General features: G+C 43.1%; 1 protein-coding gene across 1 annotated transcript in view; it reads left to right on the top strand.

The window, feature by feature from the left end:
* MYB (MYB proto-oncogene, transcription factor) overlaps positions 1-1,861 on the top strand; it is a 26,232-nt gene extending 24,371 nt beyond the window's left edge. Inside the window, exon 17 of the mRNA XM_031060845.1 lies at positions 427-1,861. Coding sequence (XP_030916705.1) covers positions 427-543 — 117 coding nt within the window. The 3' untranslated portion in view covers positions 544-1,861. The remainder of the gene's footprint in view (positions 1-426) is intronic.
* Positions 1,862-16,218: the final 14,357 nt, after the last annotated feature.

Raw genomic sequence — 16,218 nt, 5'->3', positions numbered from 1 at the left:
CAGGAATTCATGCGTAGTCATTACATTGAATATTTTAACTGTGCACTGTAGCCTGTCTGTGCTCTGGTGACCATAAAGTTGGCCTGCCAAGTATGTTCTCGTTTAGATCTTCCTAAAGGATTAAAGCCAAGGCTGTAGCTGTGGCCTTATAGAAAAGACACTGTCTGAGAGAGAAGCAGGAAAGTTTGGATCTCCTGCGGCATCTTCTCTGCAGATCATCTGGTCTATCTGCCCCTGTGATTGCTAACTGAGAAGTCAGGGTGACATTTTTTTGCCTGTTGTGTTGAGATATCAATTTCTCAGGGGACAGGACAACATCGCACTGCCTGTTCATGGGACATTTAATTGTGAGCGTGCCCAGCTTTGGCTGGGACTGTGGATAAATCACACAGCATTCAAACTAAATGTCTCTCTCTTCTGATTTAGCATCTGAACACCACCTGGGAGCCGGCGTCCTGCGGGAAGATCGAGGATCAGATGGCTCTGCCAGATCAGGCGCGCAAATACATGGGCACCTTCCCCACCCGGACTCTGGTGATGTGAAAGGGTCGGCACACAGAGAAGCATTATGGTTCTGAGAACACTTCACCTCCACTGGGAAATTCCTGTTCCTCTGCATGAGAACTTTTCATGAATGGGAGAAGAGCCTATCTTTGTTGTGGTACAACAGTTGGGAGCAGCACAAAGTGCATTTAGCCACTCAGCATATATATTCTTGTTGGATTTCACCCAACTTAAGAGTTTGTGTTTTTTTAATGATACTTGCCTAAATTATTAGGTATTGAGTTTGAATCAGTAATTAATGATCTTAAGTGCAGTCTTATAATAAAGATAATTCTTCTTGTACTTTTTGAGATCAAACAGACCTAATACACCAGTATTGTTATTTCAGTGATGTGCTAGTCAGGGGTGGGGTTTAGTTTGTTTCTTTTTTTATTTTTTATTTTGTTTTGTAATAATAAAAGAGCAGGTACTCACACAGATATATTTTAAATCACTGAACGAAATGAATTGGTGTAAAATACCGAAGTGAAAAGCATTACTACAAACGCTTGTCTGTGCAAAAGGGGAAAGCTGATCAAGATCGTGAATGCTCAAACATCCATGCCTCTTGAAATACTCCTTTCTGTTTTGGTTCTAGGCCATTATACATTGTGTGTTTCTGTTGAGGGGGGTGGGTAATTAGCTTGCTTTAAAAAATATTACTGTATGAAACATAGATTTATGAGAAAAACTATATTTTTATTCAGTAATTTAATTTTGTAAATGCCAAATGAATACTGTGTTTTGCTGCTACAGACCTTAGCGTGTAGACATGCTGCTAGTGTAAAAGGAGCAGTAGAGCTTTATATGGAAAAAAACAAATGTTGATGTTAGCTAATTGACTATGCACTAGCATTTCAGACCTTTTTGTTTTAATTTTTTTTTACATCATTTATATTTTTTCCCTTATTTTTTATAAGCAATATTTTTGAACACTGTTCTTGGGAGATTTTTATTTGTGTGGATGTGTTGTTTTGTTTCTCATTGGTTTGTAACAGCATGCATTGCACCTTCATATGTTTGGGAGAACACTGTCTTGTTCATGTTGTCTCTTTTGTTCCATGTCTAGCTAGTTGTTCCCTAACTTGGGTCTTGTGTACTGAATCAGGTTCTTAGAAATACATGGTTCTTTGTACTGCCATATCAGATCTTTATTGATATGGCAAAACACTGAGTTTATTTTATTTTTTTATTTTTTTGTGTTTTTATAACAGCCTCTGACTTTGCTGCCTTAATAGCATTTGGTGCAGCTTTATCTGCACTTAATTTTTTATACAACAATGTACTGCCTTGTAGATAAATAAAGTGTGTTCTTTTTTTACTTAAACCTGCGTGGCCTCCTAATCTTGTTTGTCTTCAGTTTTTTGGCGGTGGTGTTAATAGCAACAATCAAGCCAAGAAGGTTTTTCCCAGCACACTTAGATAAGCAAGGAATAGAGTTTTGCACACCATAGCCTCAAAATCCTTGGTTCTCATTGATTGTTAAGGAGGTGGAAGGAACACAGCACAAAACAGTGAGTACTGAGCATGTTGTGGTCTCAGGGCACATCTCTATTGACACCAAAGTCCAGGTCAGCTTCAGTCAGTGGGAGACTCACTGCACCTTTTGTGCCAAACTGCCCTTATCCCACAATGCTGGCTAATTTATTTTTTCATCTAAGGACAATCAGGTCAGAAACCAATTGAATAAGAGAAAAATATTCTGGAGTTCTTGTAACTGTAGAACAGTCTTTTTTCCATGCTTGTCTTAAGAAAACAGAGGTGAGAATATACTTTGAAACCCTGATGCATTGTGCTTCACAGCAAATAATTGGACAGACCTGCAAGAGCCTCACACAGCTGACATCCTGAGGGTCTTTCAGCCCTAGGAAGGCTAGAGATAAAAGCAATTCCTGACAAAACAAACAAACAAATAAAAGGCATCCTGTCAGAAAAAAAAAAAACATTTTATTGAGTAGCTTGAAAATAAATTGCAGAAATATAAGTTGATGCCGGTGCTTCAAAGACATACTGATATTCATGAGAGCAGACTTGTCTCCACAATGAAAGAGCCAGTAGCCATGTGTGTGCTGACCCCCAAAGGTACCTTCCAGCCCTTTTAGCTCCTTACCCAGCACCAGTCTCCCAGCTGAAGCCACACACTGGCCATCAAACCATGCAGTGCACAGAAAAGGAGGAGCACAAAGGCCTTTTCCACCCTCTGCACAGATCCCTGCTCGTGTGCTTTTGGTTTTCAGCGTAAGAAGGGAGCAGTGCTTGCAGTAGCCCCCTCCCAGTTGTTTTGTGTTCTCACATCCATCCCCCCTGTGCGGTTTGGGGCCAGGAGAGCCGGCCCCGAGGCTGTTTCTGAGCAGTTCCCCCAGGCAGGACCCCGGGGCCAGGCAGGGATCACGGGGAAGGGGAAGTCTGCGGGAGCCCCTGCCTGTGCCAGGGCTGCCACCTCAAACCGCTTGCACAAGGTGCCAGAGCCCTGCGGGACCCGGCCTGCGACCTGGGAACAGGGACATGCCTGCCTTGAGGCATGCCACACTGCTTAGGCAATGTGCTACAGCTTTTAAAGAGAAAAAAGGGAAAAAGGAAGGCCAGGCTTACAACAGGACTTCAAGGCAAAACTCCTGCCTTGTACGGCTCCGGTGGTAGCCGCACAGATCATGGCTGAGTTTAAACAGTCCATTATCCTGTGGAAGCTCAGCCTGCAGGTGCCCAGAAAAAGGGGTGGGCTTTTTTTCCCCTACATCATCACTTGCTTTAAAATCCATTTTAAACATGTATAACTATTATAATAATCGCCTTCTTGATGGACACACTTAGACCTAATACAGAGGAAAATGTTTCTTTTCCCTGTTTCTCATTTCACTGAAAATGCAGAACACTCAGTAGATTCAGGCCAGTTTGTTTCTGCATGCATGTAGTGCCCAGCACGGGTGAAGGAAGAGGCTTTCTTCGGATGCTAGACCCAGGAAGCTGATTATTTTCCCTCCACCAAGAGTGGCTGCATTTCCCTTGCAGCAAGTGCCACCTCTCACACACCTTTCTCACACAAATGTCCCCTGCTCTCCTCACTGTCTGAAACACACATTTTTCAGAGGCCCAAGAAGAATCCCATCTCTCTGGCAGTTCCATCCTGAGCCAGTCAGGCAAGAGCTGTCCCGAGACAGGTCTGTGTAAATGGTCTTGGTGACAGCCGCCTGTCCTAGCAGTGGCCCTTTGCACGGGAGTGTGGCCATCCTGGGCACATTCAAACCTAGAGTAACCTACCTAAGTGAAAGGAAAGCAGGTTCAGTCAAGTTCTCATTTAATGGAGAGTAGATATTTGGCTCAAATTCCTATTAACCTTTTTATCCTCTGTAATTATAACTTAATAATGTTGTCAGTGGGAATTCTTTTGATTTCTGAAAAGAATTTAAATTATCATTTCAGCATGTGCCACTAATTAAAAATGAAGAGGCAAAGGAGCCAGGGCAAAAACAAAAGAAAAGTATCTGAGTGTGAGGTGTTTCCCAGCTAATTCCCTGTCATTCTTCATCATTCTATGCAGGGAATCCTGGGGCTTCGGCTCCCACAGGTATGACCCATGTGACAGCGGTAAGCCAAAACTGAAAAAGGGCCAGAGCTTGAATTGGTTTGGGAAAAAATATTAGAGCTTGAATGAAAGAGCAAGACTTTGTAGTTAGGAGCCAAAATAAATCTGCTGAAGGTAAAGCAGAGAGCAAGAACAGCATTGAATATTCCATAGCATAAAGTGATCCTTCATAAAAGCCAGGTTTTCTTTCTCTGTATTTGTGATCTTGATCCTTATCCGTGCCAGCTAAGTCAATGACAATCAGCCCTCCCTCAAGCCCACACAGGCAGGCACATTGGCAAAGGATGTTTCTGTGGCATTGTGATGGGAGCATCATAATCATAACCTCCTCTTACTCCTGTCACATTTAATTGTATTTCTACCTCATTCCTGATCTGAGACAGGTGTGATAGCAAAGCACAAAACAAAAGGCTTGTTCCTAGAAATCCATTAAAAATGTGTTGGGGGGTTATTTATTGTTTTGTTTTGGCAATTTTTTGTTTTGAGTTTTTTGGTGGGGTTTTTTGGGTTGTTGATTTGCGTTTAATGAGCGTGTTAAAAATATTTCCGTTCAGGAAAGAATGGTTTTGAGGCACTGGTCTGCATTTTGCCTGTGTCCTTGTTTCCTAGCATGGGTGGAGTCAGTCATGAGAGCAGACATGGCTCAGGAGCAATGGTGGAGTTCTGCCTGGGTGGCCAAGGAAAGACACTGGTCACATCCTTCAATCTCCAGTCTAATGTCTTAATTCAAAAGGAAGTCATGCTTCCTGACCAAGTGCACTTGTTCCCTTTGTTTGCCTCTTTTCTTTGAACTTGACTTTGATGTCTCAGCGGTTTTCACTGAAGACCCTGCTACCAGCACAAACTTGTTTGTGACTTTTTTTGCTCTCAGTGACTGCTGAAGGTGAGATAATGAAGATATACCAGAGAGGTCCAGATTCTGCCTTCAGCTGTATTTGCAAGTTGGCAGTGGTTAAACAGCTCATTGTTAAGGGTTGCAAAATGTATCCACTCTGCTATTATTTTTCCATAAATAATTGGTGACTGGGTTGTTGAATTTGTTTTTGTTTTTTATAATCCCTCTTGATACATGACATTTCTAGAAGGCATTTTTCCTATCCATTTGAGTATCAGAATGATTGCTGAATTTTTAATTGCTTTGTAAAACAGCCTCCACTTCTCAGACTGAGCAAATCCACATTTACAGCCTATCTCGACTCACAGCCAAGGAAATTTCATTTCATGGAGAAAACAACTTTTACCCCTTGATTCAATCCCTACCCATCACACAGCTCCAAGACACGCTCTGTGCACACATCTGTCAGAGAAGCGAAGATGAAGAAGAAAGTTTCAGGAAGCTCTCCCCAGGCAGGTTTCTACACTAACCATAGCGACCACCTCTGCATCTCCCGGTTCCTGCCAGCCCAGCTGCAAGCCTGCCGTGGCCCTCCCGACACAGAGAGCCCCCAGAGAGCCTTGAAGGGGTGCCTGCAGGTGTGCTTTCCTGCCCGCTGCCTCTCTCGTGCTTCAGTAACTCTCTCATCAGTGTACATCAGCACAGGACTTATCAGAAGGTGCAGGGAGGCTATCACTTTTTCAGTGGTGGGTTTTCTATATCTGTGTTCCTACCAGCTCAAGGCAGAGACCTCTGAGGTGCTGGCTCAGCCTTCCTGTACAGATAAAGGTGCTGCTAGCCTGTGCTGCTGGCTGGGAAAGGGAAATCTGCAAGAGGTTAGAGCTCCTGCCTGCTCAGCTAAGCCTTCTTGCACCAAAGAAATATGGTTTGCTGCAGTCATAAGCCTAAAATACCTTTCAGTTAAATAATAAATAAAATAAATTATACTTTGCTTTTCTTTTCTGCTCTGCTCATACTGGCCATCCCCTCTGCACCACTGCCCACTTCATCTCTGTTTCATCAAGGCACATGCCCCTGATGGGGTTCAGGCCCAAACACTGCTCCAAAAGGATTGATAAAAGTCTGTGATCTCCACAACAGCAGAGAACCCAGGACTTGGCCAGGACTAAAGACATGGATCATTTCCCTGCCCGTGGCTGATGTGTTCCTGCCACTCCCACTCAGCAGAGGTCCCACATACTCACAATGGTTTCCTTGGTATCCCCAGGTTCAGGATCATCTCCACTGAAAAGCGAGCTCTGATTGTATCTCAAGTAACATCCTCCAGTCAGGGAGGTACACAAAAGCCTTTCGCTGGAGGTGATATGCTCCTGGCTGGAATAGGGCCCACCAGGAATAGGGATCACCAGACCATGTTACACTCAGCTTTGTCACCCTCTCAGCAGCTTCCCACCTCCCCAGGAAGGGGATGGGTTCTCCTGCTGCCCCATGAAGGTCCCACAGTGGCAGCCCAGATGCAGAAACTCACAGGCTCCCCTTCTGAGCTATCACTGACACAGAAACACCCTTAACTTTATTTAATCAAAGAGGTTGTAGTAATCCTTTTCTTGTCAACCTCTGATTTGTGGCCACATCCTTTAACAGAAAACCCATAACAAGTAGAAATGCAGTTTGTATGGTGATAAGCTACAGAACTAATGTGACAGTCCCTCCTCCATCGCTGCTGTGAAACCCAGAGCTCTCTAAACCTACAAACCTTCACTGCAGCCAGCTGGAGTAGCTACTGTGGGATCTCAGAGCCAGACCCGGTGTGGTCAGAGGGGACTGAACCTGACACACACCTACACCATGATTTTGCCACAGAAATCACAAAGCATCAAGTATGATGATTAAAATAAGATGCTGATTATTCCAGCAGTCCCCCCTCCTTTTTGTCACTACCAAGTTTTGCTGTGCTGTCTGTCCAACATCCAAAAAATACTTATTACCATCCTCTCTGGCAGTTCATCAATGGAGCAACTTGGTTTTTATGTGACAGATTGAGCACAGTGAATATGCAAATTTATTTGATACCTTCATTTGCCTTCCTGTGAGTGATACAAGCTCTTCTTCTTTCATCTTTAACATCCATAACTAACTTTTTCAAAGGATTTCCTATTACAGAAATCCACTTTTGTCTAGAGCACAGGAACTTTTCCAGAAGGCTCCAGAATGTCCCAAAGGCAGCCCTGTACTTTCTTGAAGACCATGCTGAGGGTGCTACAGCTTCAGCCTTGCTCCACCAAAGCAGGTTTCCACGTCCTAATCCAAACTTTGTAGTAAAACCAGGCACTGTGAGAGAAGAGCCCAGCTGCTACATGTGTAGGTTTAGACTGAGCAGATTTCTCTGGAGTGAATACACAGGCTGGGCAAGGACACCAAAGTTCTGGAGCAAAGTTGAAGTGTTGCAGTGATGAGGATGTTTTGAGAACCAAGCAACAGAGTGTGCCACCCTTGCAGTTTCCATGCCCTTGAATCTGCTCAGGAAGTTTGTGTTCATAAGACAGCTGCTGCAAGTCAGCAAAGGACTTCCCTGGGAGTGGTGATTTCCCCTTACCTCTACTCACATTAGGTAAGTGCATGCAAATCTCTGTCATTATTGTATCCATTATATATATATTGTGTATTTTGTTAGAAATAAAGGAAGGATATTTTACTGAGCAGGCCCAAATCCCAACCAGCAGTCTGAATCTATGTATCATGTGCTTGCTTTATGTAGACTTGTTCACCAGAACAAAAACTCACAAAGGACGGAACTCAGACAAACATCAGACTCCAGACTCAGAAAAAGAGAAAACCATCCAAACAAGAGATTGCTGTGAGAACATCTTCTGTGATGAGAACTGAAACTGCAAGTCACTGGTTTTCATTGAAAGCAATGCAACCAGGAGTCTGAAATCAGTCATGTCCCCCAACTGATGAGTCGTCTAAAATCTGCCACCTTCCAGATCACACAGATCCTGAGATTTCTCAGCTTCCTCATTCGTGATCACGGCTTTCTGTAAAAGGGTATTTCATGATTAAAATGAAATTAATAATAGTAATCATACCGACACTATGGAAAAAATCATACACAGAAGTTGTCTGACATGTTTGGGGTTTTATCCCCCCGGTTAATTTTTCAATTTATGCTGCAAGTGATTTAATACAAAACCTTTCATCTTAGAAGTAAGGTTGTCAGAAGTTGGTTCAGATACATCGTGGTTTAGAGTGGACTGGACTTGATTTCACAACTGTATTTTAACCTAATTCTTCCATGCCTGCTGCAAGAGTTTCCAGCTAAGTCAATGGGAGTAATCATGTGAATAACACACGCAGGTTTTGGCCTGAAAATCTCTACCACACTCATTTGTGGGTCAAGGTTGTTCTGCCTGGGGAAAAGCACAATGCAGTGCCAACAGTGAATGGCCTTTACATGGTCCATTTCCAAGAGATACAATGATACCACCAAACCACCAGGGCTGTATGCACATAATGAAAAGTGACAGTGCACTCATTTGTGAAGGATATAAGACAGCCATGGTAGTTAGGGCAACATTTGCATAATCACATTAACTTTAAGGACCTACTTTAAAATTGACCTAACAATGGTTGCCATTGTTTAAAGCCACAGCTGTCCATGCTGATCGGACAACATGCTTGGTCAACTTGTGTCGCAGCCATCTTCTTCAGGAGGACTTAAAAAGTTTGACTGAAAAAATCAGAGGCTCCAGGACATCCTGTGAATGTCTGGCCTCCCACTGTGGTTTGAGTATCAGAGAATCCACAGGACTCAGGGCTGCACAACTGCTGCATTCTCATTGGGTTTGGTGTAATCTATGACACAGCTTTATTTTTCAGAATTGTTCATCAAGGTTGTGTGGGAAAAGACACACCGATTACTTATTGGCTGCTAAAAATATTGCAAAACATGAATAGTCTGAGCCCTGATTATTTTAGGCTTGACCAAGTTACTGCTTAAGGCTGTTAAAAAATCAGAACTTGTACTCCAGACATGACACTTCAGTCAGATGTTTCTCCTACACACACAGGAAGACTGAACCATTTGCATCTTCATACACCTTGCACAATCAGCCCCCACCACAAAATTGCTGATATTCAGTCAAAAATGTACCTGGTTAATGTTCTTCAGTAGAAAAACATTATCACCACATTTCAGGGTAGTTGGTCATGTACATGGTTCTGATGAAAACCCCTACTCTTCTTAGCTAAGATTTTTTTGTACTGATTTTAGAAAGGCAGCCTTGTCCACTTTGAAAAATATGTTTATTTTTAACTATTTTCAGGATTCTCAGACAATGGAGGTGGTACTGGACTAGCTGGAGGGAACGCAGAGTTTCAGTTACAGTGTGTCTTCTTTGAATAACACTAACCACAGGTAGGAGAATGACTAGAGCCCGCACTCTAGAATGGAAAACAAATAAAGAGAAATGTCGAAGAAAAAAAAAAAGTTGTAGCAATAACAGTTCAGCCCTTTCTGAGAATGAGGTTGAGGAAAACTCGTTTTTCCTTGCCCTGGTAGGCCTAGTTAGCATAGCATGAGCCTGTGAACTTTAACTGACTTTTTGGTTTGCATTGCATATACTGTGATTAAAAACCCATTTAGGCTCCCCACTGTCATTTGGTCTCAAACCATAATAACGTTTAAATATTCTTATATTGGTTTTAATTAAGAAACTCTCCTGGCTTTACACTGTGGATCAGGGACTCAAAATTTTAGGCAGGAGTGTAATTTGTGACTCTTATTCCTATGAGGATTCCTATAAACTTGACCCAGTCTTGCCCTGTGAGCCTTTCATTCAGCACAGGAGCACCGGGGGCTCACCTCCTTTTGGCAGCTCCCCTCCTGGACAGGACACGCCACCTCTCTGAGGGTGAGGGGCTGCACTGGGCCATCCACCACCCTGCTCTGTGCTGCAGGGGTGGATGCAATGTCACACTGGGCTCAGCTGAGCTGCCTTGGTCCCTCCTGCTGCTCAGCCTGATGCAGGGCAAGGACGAGGCTGCCCAACACCAGCGCAAAGGGGAGCGGGGCAAGGTGGGTGTAAAGGCAGGCTGGGAGCAATGGGAATTACTGGCTAGGAGCCAGATGTAAATATGTGCATGAGTGTGTGCACACACATAAATGTGACTGTGTAATTAAGATTAGTATTGTAATGAATATACAGAAAAGTGGGGAGTGAGGGGAGGGTGAATTAATTGCATGTCAAACCTCAGTTCTGACTCCCCTAACTTTGAAGTACTGCACTCCCAAGCCTTAATGATCTTTTAATTTATACTTTAAATGATAATTTTTACCTTTTGATTATTCAGAAGATGGGCAACATTTGACACTAATAGTTTACATTTAAGAAAAGTAATTGAAAAGATGCAAATGCCTTCACTGAACAGATATGCAGAATGCCCTTCTGTGTTAAGCAGAGGTAAAGTGAACAAGCATATTAATATAGGCAAAGCTTCACTAACCACACTTATTTATATTTTAGGCAATTACTTCATCATGAAGATCAGCATTTATTCCTCATATTCATATCTGATCATATTAAGGCTACTGGAATAGTTCAATAGCATTGCAAGAGAACTGCAGCTAGAGCATAGACAGGAATGAGATCTCTGAAACCTCTTCAGAAGCACCTATGCTGTTTCAGCACTTCTATACTGTTTCAGCACTTCAGAAACTTGAGTGCTTTGGGACTGAAAGAAAATACAGCTTCATATCACTTAGACACACCTACCTTTGCCACACGAAGGAAAGCCTCAGAGGTGAGTACTGTTAAAGAAAAAAAGTAATGGTTGTGCACTACTGTCTTCTGAAAGTCAAAACAAACCTTTGGCAGGGAAAGTGATATGACACCTTCATTTGATCTTATTTTAGGATTCAAAAAGCTGTGACAGTCCCTTTATGTTAAGTCAATGTCAAGATTCATTATGTAATTTCCACTTTTGAAAATCAGCATTGTGGCATTCATAAATTCCTAAGGATTTGGTTATTACTGAACACAGTTTTGTTGCAGTACGGTAACTAGGCATTTCATTACACAAAGTCTTGTGTAAGTTTCTGCAGGGATCCAAGACTGAATGATCAGGTGTCATTTCTCAGTGTGGCAAGGATGACATTAGCAGCTCTGGGATTTCTGCCTAGAAAAAAATCTTAGTATTTCATAGGAGAGACTAAAATGTGTAAAGCACAAAGGACTGAACTAGGGAATCCATTAATGTGCTCAGTAGGTGCAGTATCAAAACCCTCCTGATCATCAGACATGTCCAGGACCACCTGCCTGCCAAGAACATATCTGCATTAACACTACAAAACACATGCCTTTGGATGCCATTCCCAGCCCCTCCCCACATGCAAGCCCAGTCAACTTGGGCTAAACCCAAAACTTTGCCAAGGGAAAGGCTAACAGCAAATGAACGTAGCATCCAACTCAGGCCTTCTCCACTGACTGGGACCATCCAAAGTTTGTGCATCCAAAAAGGAAGAAAAAAGCTCTCTTCAGGAAATCACACTTGCCTTTCAGGCTCATTTACATTTGAGGTAAAAATGCGCTCACTTGTTCAAGCAATGAGCATTCACTTTCCTGTTACCACTGTTTGCTGACAGATACAGTATTTCAGGTTTCAGCTCCACCATGTCTATATTGGAGAACAATTTGAAATAACTTGAAAATTATGTCAAATGTGAGCTCACAACAGCATAAAATTGCCTATTTACAAATAGCACTGCTGGTAAAAAATGCAGACTCTAGACATAACCTTAAAGTCATCCTCTGTAAGGCAAAATTAACTATTACTAATGCATCTGGATGTCAAATGAGGAATATGAATAGGATTGTAACTGCTTTATGTAACTGTCCCTATGAAAGAGAAGCAGTGAATCATTTATCTTAATGATGCCAATATTCTGCCACACATAAAACTTCACAGTGTAGATAGAAAGTTCAGAAACTCATTCAAGCACCAAACAAATTCTCATCAGCTATCAGGAAAAGTAACTCATTTACTACAGAGTCAGACAAGGTTTACAAGGAGAGCAATATTTTTATTAGACTACCTGATACAGCTTCTTAGATCAATGGCTGAGCTAATGCAAAGATATTACAGGCTTTGATTTTCTCTGCAGCAGAAGGCATAACCTCACTTGCACCCTTGGGCAAGCACAGGTACAGGAGCATTCCCTAATTGCATGACACACGTGGGACAAAGTGCTGTCCCATGACTGCACATGGAAGTGGTGGTGCACAACCAGCGCTGGCAGGAGCTGCCACGCCAAGTCGGGGAGCACTGACAAGGCACGTCAGAAAGACCAAACAGCGCAGGGGCACAGGAGCACGCTGTGCCTGTACCAAAGCAGGTAAGCTCCTCCATCCAGCCACTGTCCTCCTGTGCCTCACACACACCACAGTGGTGGTTCCTGCTGCTGTAGGACAGGCGAGAGCTACCTGCAAACCAGGTCAGTATTTTCTGCTCTGGTGGAGGAGAGGCCAAGACGTTCTTTTTGGGGTACTGCATGCCTTGACATGTGAGATTTAGTTAATCTTTCTTAATACCAAGTGTTATTTTGTAACCAGCTACCCATGTTATACACATAAATATACACTGTTTAAAGACAGATTAGCATTAGAAGGTCATAGGCAGCTCAAAATAAAATTACACAAACCCGACCCAGCTACCTCCTCCAAAGTCCCCATACACTTCATTGCAATATGCATGTGGGTTAATTTCGGCTGCTGTAACACCCTGATCTCCATTTAGCAACTTCTGGTTTTTCTCCTTTTTTTTTATGGCACTTTGAAGGCGTGGGCTTGTAGAGAAGTGATGTAAAACAACAACCCAGGAAAACAACCTAAATTACACATCTGTTCATATCACTTAAAAAAGAGGGGAAAAATGAGATGTCTTTTCCTTCTGATAGTATTTTCAAAACCCACACAAACAGTACGTAACTCTTTAACTTTTCCAATGGATATTTTGGGGGTTTCCCCCTGTACAAAGCCCTTTCATAGAACTGTTATCCTGCAAGTCTTATGTTCCACTCACATTTAAATACCTCAGATCTTACTACTGCCCTTTACCTGCTGTTTGTTTCTATCACAGCACCAATCAGAAATGTCAAGGAGAGCCTGACTGGAAGACACTGCGAGGCACAACCCCAGAAAGTTCCTATTGTGTCAAGCAAAACTTGCTGCTAGGAGAATTATTTAATAGTAAAATATTGTTGTAAGGATAGATCTCAGACCTTCCAAGAGTCCATGTGTTTTCTGTAGCTCTGCAGTGAAGGCACCTTCACAGGCAGGTGGGACTACTCATTTTCATCATACAAGGGCATATTATGACATAAATCTACACAGTTTCTGTGAGAACTTCTTTCATAGGCACACATCAAGTTACACAGCCAGAGCTCCCAAGGAATCTTTTGCCTTTCTTTTGCTTACTGGAGGAGCTGCAATAGCTCCTCTATCGAGGAACTGCAGCAGTGATATTGCAGGGTGTGTACTATACAGTGGTGGCTCATTCCCCCAGTTATGGTCAATCAGTTTGGGATTCCTTCCATGCTTTCACTGTCTCTTCCAAATTAAAGAAAAAAAAAAAAAGAAAAATAAAGGGGGTGAGAAAGATAGGAGGGAGGCAAAAAGGGGAAAATTTCTCAGCCTGTTTCTTTCACATGGAGACCACGTGCAGCCTGCTTCCTGCTTTGCCATGTTCTGTGGCAATCACTTTGATCCCTGGGGAGGTGAGACGGAAGTTGGTCTTCACCATTTAATTTTTTTATAGATAGCAAAGTCCATCCTTCCACCTGCATCCAAAGCATTGAGGCAGCTGGCAGAACAAAGCAGGAGAGAAAAATAGTTGACCAGAATCTATCTGAAATTGCCAGCATACAGGTGCACTCTTGTTTTTCATCTCAGTTGCAGCGGTCCCCAGTGACTGTCAATGTTTTACTGAGGCTAATTAACCCTTTTTTGCCTAGAAAGGATCAGAGACAGAAAACAACCAATCAAAAACCCCAAAAGCTATCCGAACTAGAACAAAATTACATGAGTAGAGAAATGCAAGAATCATATCTAGTTTAGAACTATGCTACAAATAAAAAGGCTGATATGCAAGTAAAAAAACCCCAGCAAATCTGTGGGGAAAATTTGCATCTTTGGATTGCTGAGACAGCTCCAAGGTTAGCATGTTACTTCTAACACCTGAACTTGGTGGTAAAGATAAACAGAGAAATCACTCAAGAAGCACCGTCAAGAGTAAAGGAGCAATTGTTAAGCAAGGAATAGTAAAACTGAACAATAAACTTGGATAAGCACTGTAGACGGGAAGTCAGCAAATCTAAACAACTGAAATGAAAGATAAGACTTTGAGGATAGATAAGAATTCCCAAAGCTGCAGTTTGGCTGAGCCGTCCACATTAAACATTCCTTCAGATCCTCAAGGAGAAGTGGCAAAGGAGCCTTGTGAGCAAATTCAAGTGCAAAAGGCAGGACTGTTCCCTGTAATGTGGTGCCTCGTGCTCCTTCTCTGGCTGGTTGTTCAAGTCCTAAACTACAGGCTTCCACTGCTACCCTGAGGTGATGATCCCATTATCTCAAAGATTTTTCCATTTACATGTAGCCCAAGTTTTGCTTCTCATTTTCATCTGATTCCTGCTATTTATACCTCCTTCCATTAAAAAGAAAATGTCCATCGTTACCATTTGAGTAGTATACATATTGGCCTCCTTTTCACTCTCTAGCTAAGCAGCTGTCATCAGCAAGAGTGTATTTACTTCTCTGACAGCCTCTGGGGAATCCACCTGTCAGTGAAGGGTCTCTCCAGCCCTCCAGGACCAGGCTCACTGCAGTGGCTGCAGAGAGGGAAAGGTCCTTTTTTCTTGCTTCCATCACTTGATGCCTTAAAATGCCCCTCTCAAAATGCACTGGGCTTTTCTTTTTCTCCCTTCTCCAATCACATGCTGAATGCATGTCTAACCTCACTAGCAGGGCAGTTTCTCACCTTGCAGAAAGTTTATTTGGTCCAGGTTATTTTTTCCCCCACCATCAGTTTCTTTTCCATAGCCACTTGAATCAGAACTAACTGTCCCTCTGATTTGTCACAAATTCTGACAGCTGCCTACCCACCACTGAAAGCTGAGTGATGGCAGGACAGAGAAGTCAAACAGGCAACATCTGGGCTTGTTTTTACCTTCAGTCTTTGGTGTCTCAGCTTTCAGGGTGGCGAGCTGGTAAGGATGCTCTGCAGCTGCTCTTCAGCTGTGACAAAACCCAGAGTTAGCTCTGCCAAAGCCTCTGTAGCTGTAAATAAGGCAGTTTTGGTAAACAGAGAATAATGCATAGGTCTGGGAGGAAAGAGGGGAAAGTGGGGGACAAATGCTCAGTTGTGCCGGTACAGCAGGAGTTCAGCGCCGGTGTCAGAGCTACCGAGCCCTTCCTGATTCACCTCAAACAGGCCAGCTCGAAACACCTCGCCAGGAGTTGGGGATTTGAGCTGCAGTCGCATTCCGGGCCCTCAGCGAAGCCGCCCACTCTGCCGCAGGAGCAGCGCCAGGGAAAGCGATGCCTGCAGACCCGAGAGCTCCAGGGCTGCCCCGGGGCTGGAGCCGCTGGAAAGCCGGGCTGTGATGCAATCCTTTGGCAATCACCGGCTGCGCTGCAGCAACACTTGCCTGGCTGTGCCTTCCATAGCCCTCGCTTTGGGGAATGAATGCCATGTGCAGACTCAGTGAAAGGGAAAACATTTCCCTTGCCAGGAGACTGCCGCAGCAAGTCTTGCATATTCTGTTGGCTGTAAAAATAGAAAACACTGTTTGGTGATGGAGATACCCACTTTCTTCAGACCTCTCAGTTCTTCACAAAATGTTTTCTCAAAGTCTTACCTGAATCTTCCTTGCTGCAGTTCAAGCCTACTCCTTCTTTTTCAGTCAGCAAGATCATGGAGAATAGCTTGATGTTTTGCTCTTTGCAGCAATGTTCATAGTATCAACACATAATTTCCCTCTAATGAAATGGAATGGGATTTAGAAATATCAGCCATTAGGAGCCTTCAGCTGAAAGGGAGATGAAGTGTGACAAAACCTTAAGTGTAGTATTTCAGGATTTAACTGGATTCACACTGTTAAATGGAAATTCCACAGCAAATGGAATTCTAGGCTTGCAAAGCAACTTCCTCCCATTTATAAATGGTATCACTTTGCATATATTTGAATGGTCAAACATCTATT

The sequence above is a fragment of the Geospiza fortis genome, unplaced genomic scaffold, assembly GCF_000277835.1.
Source record: "Geospiza fortis unplaced genomic scaffold, GeoFor_1.0 scaffold217, whole genome shotgun sequence".
Taxonomy (NCBI): domain Eukaryota; kingdom Metazoa; phylum Chordata; class Aves; order Passeriformes; family Thraupidae; genus Geospiza; species Geospiza fortis.
This window is presented reverse-complemented; position numbering and strand designations above follow the sequence as displayed.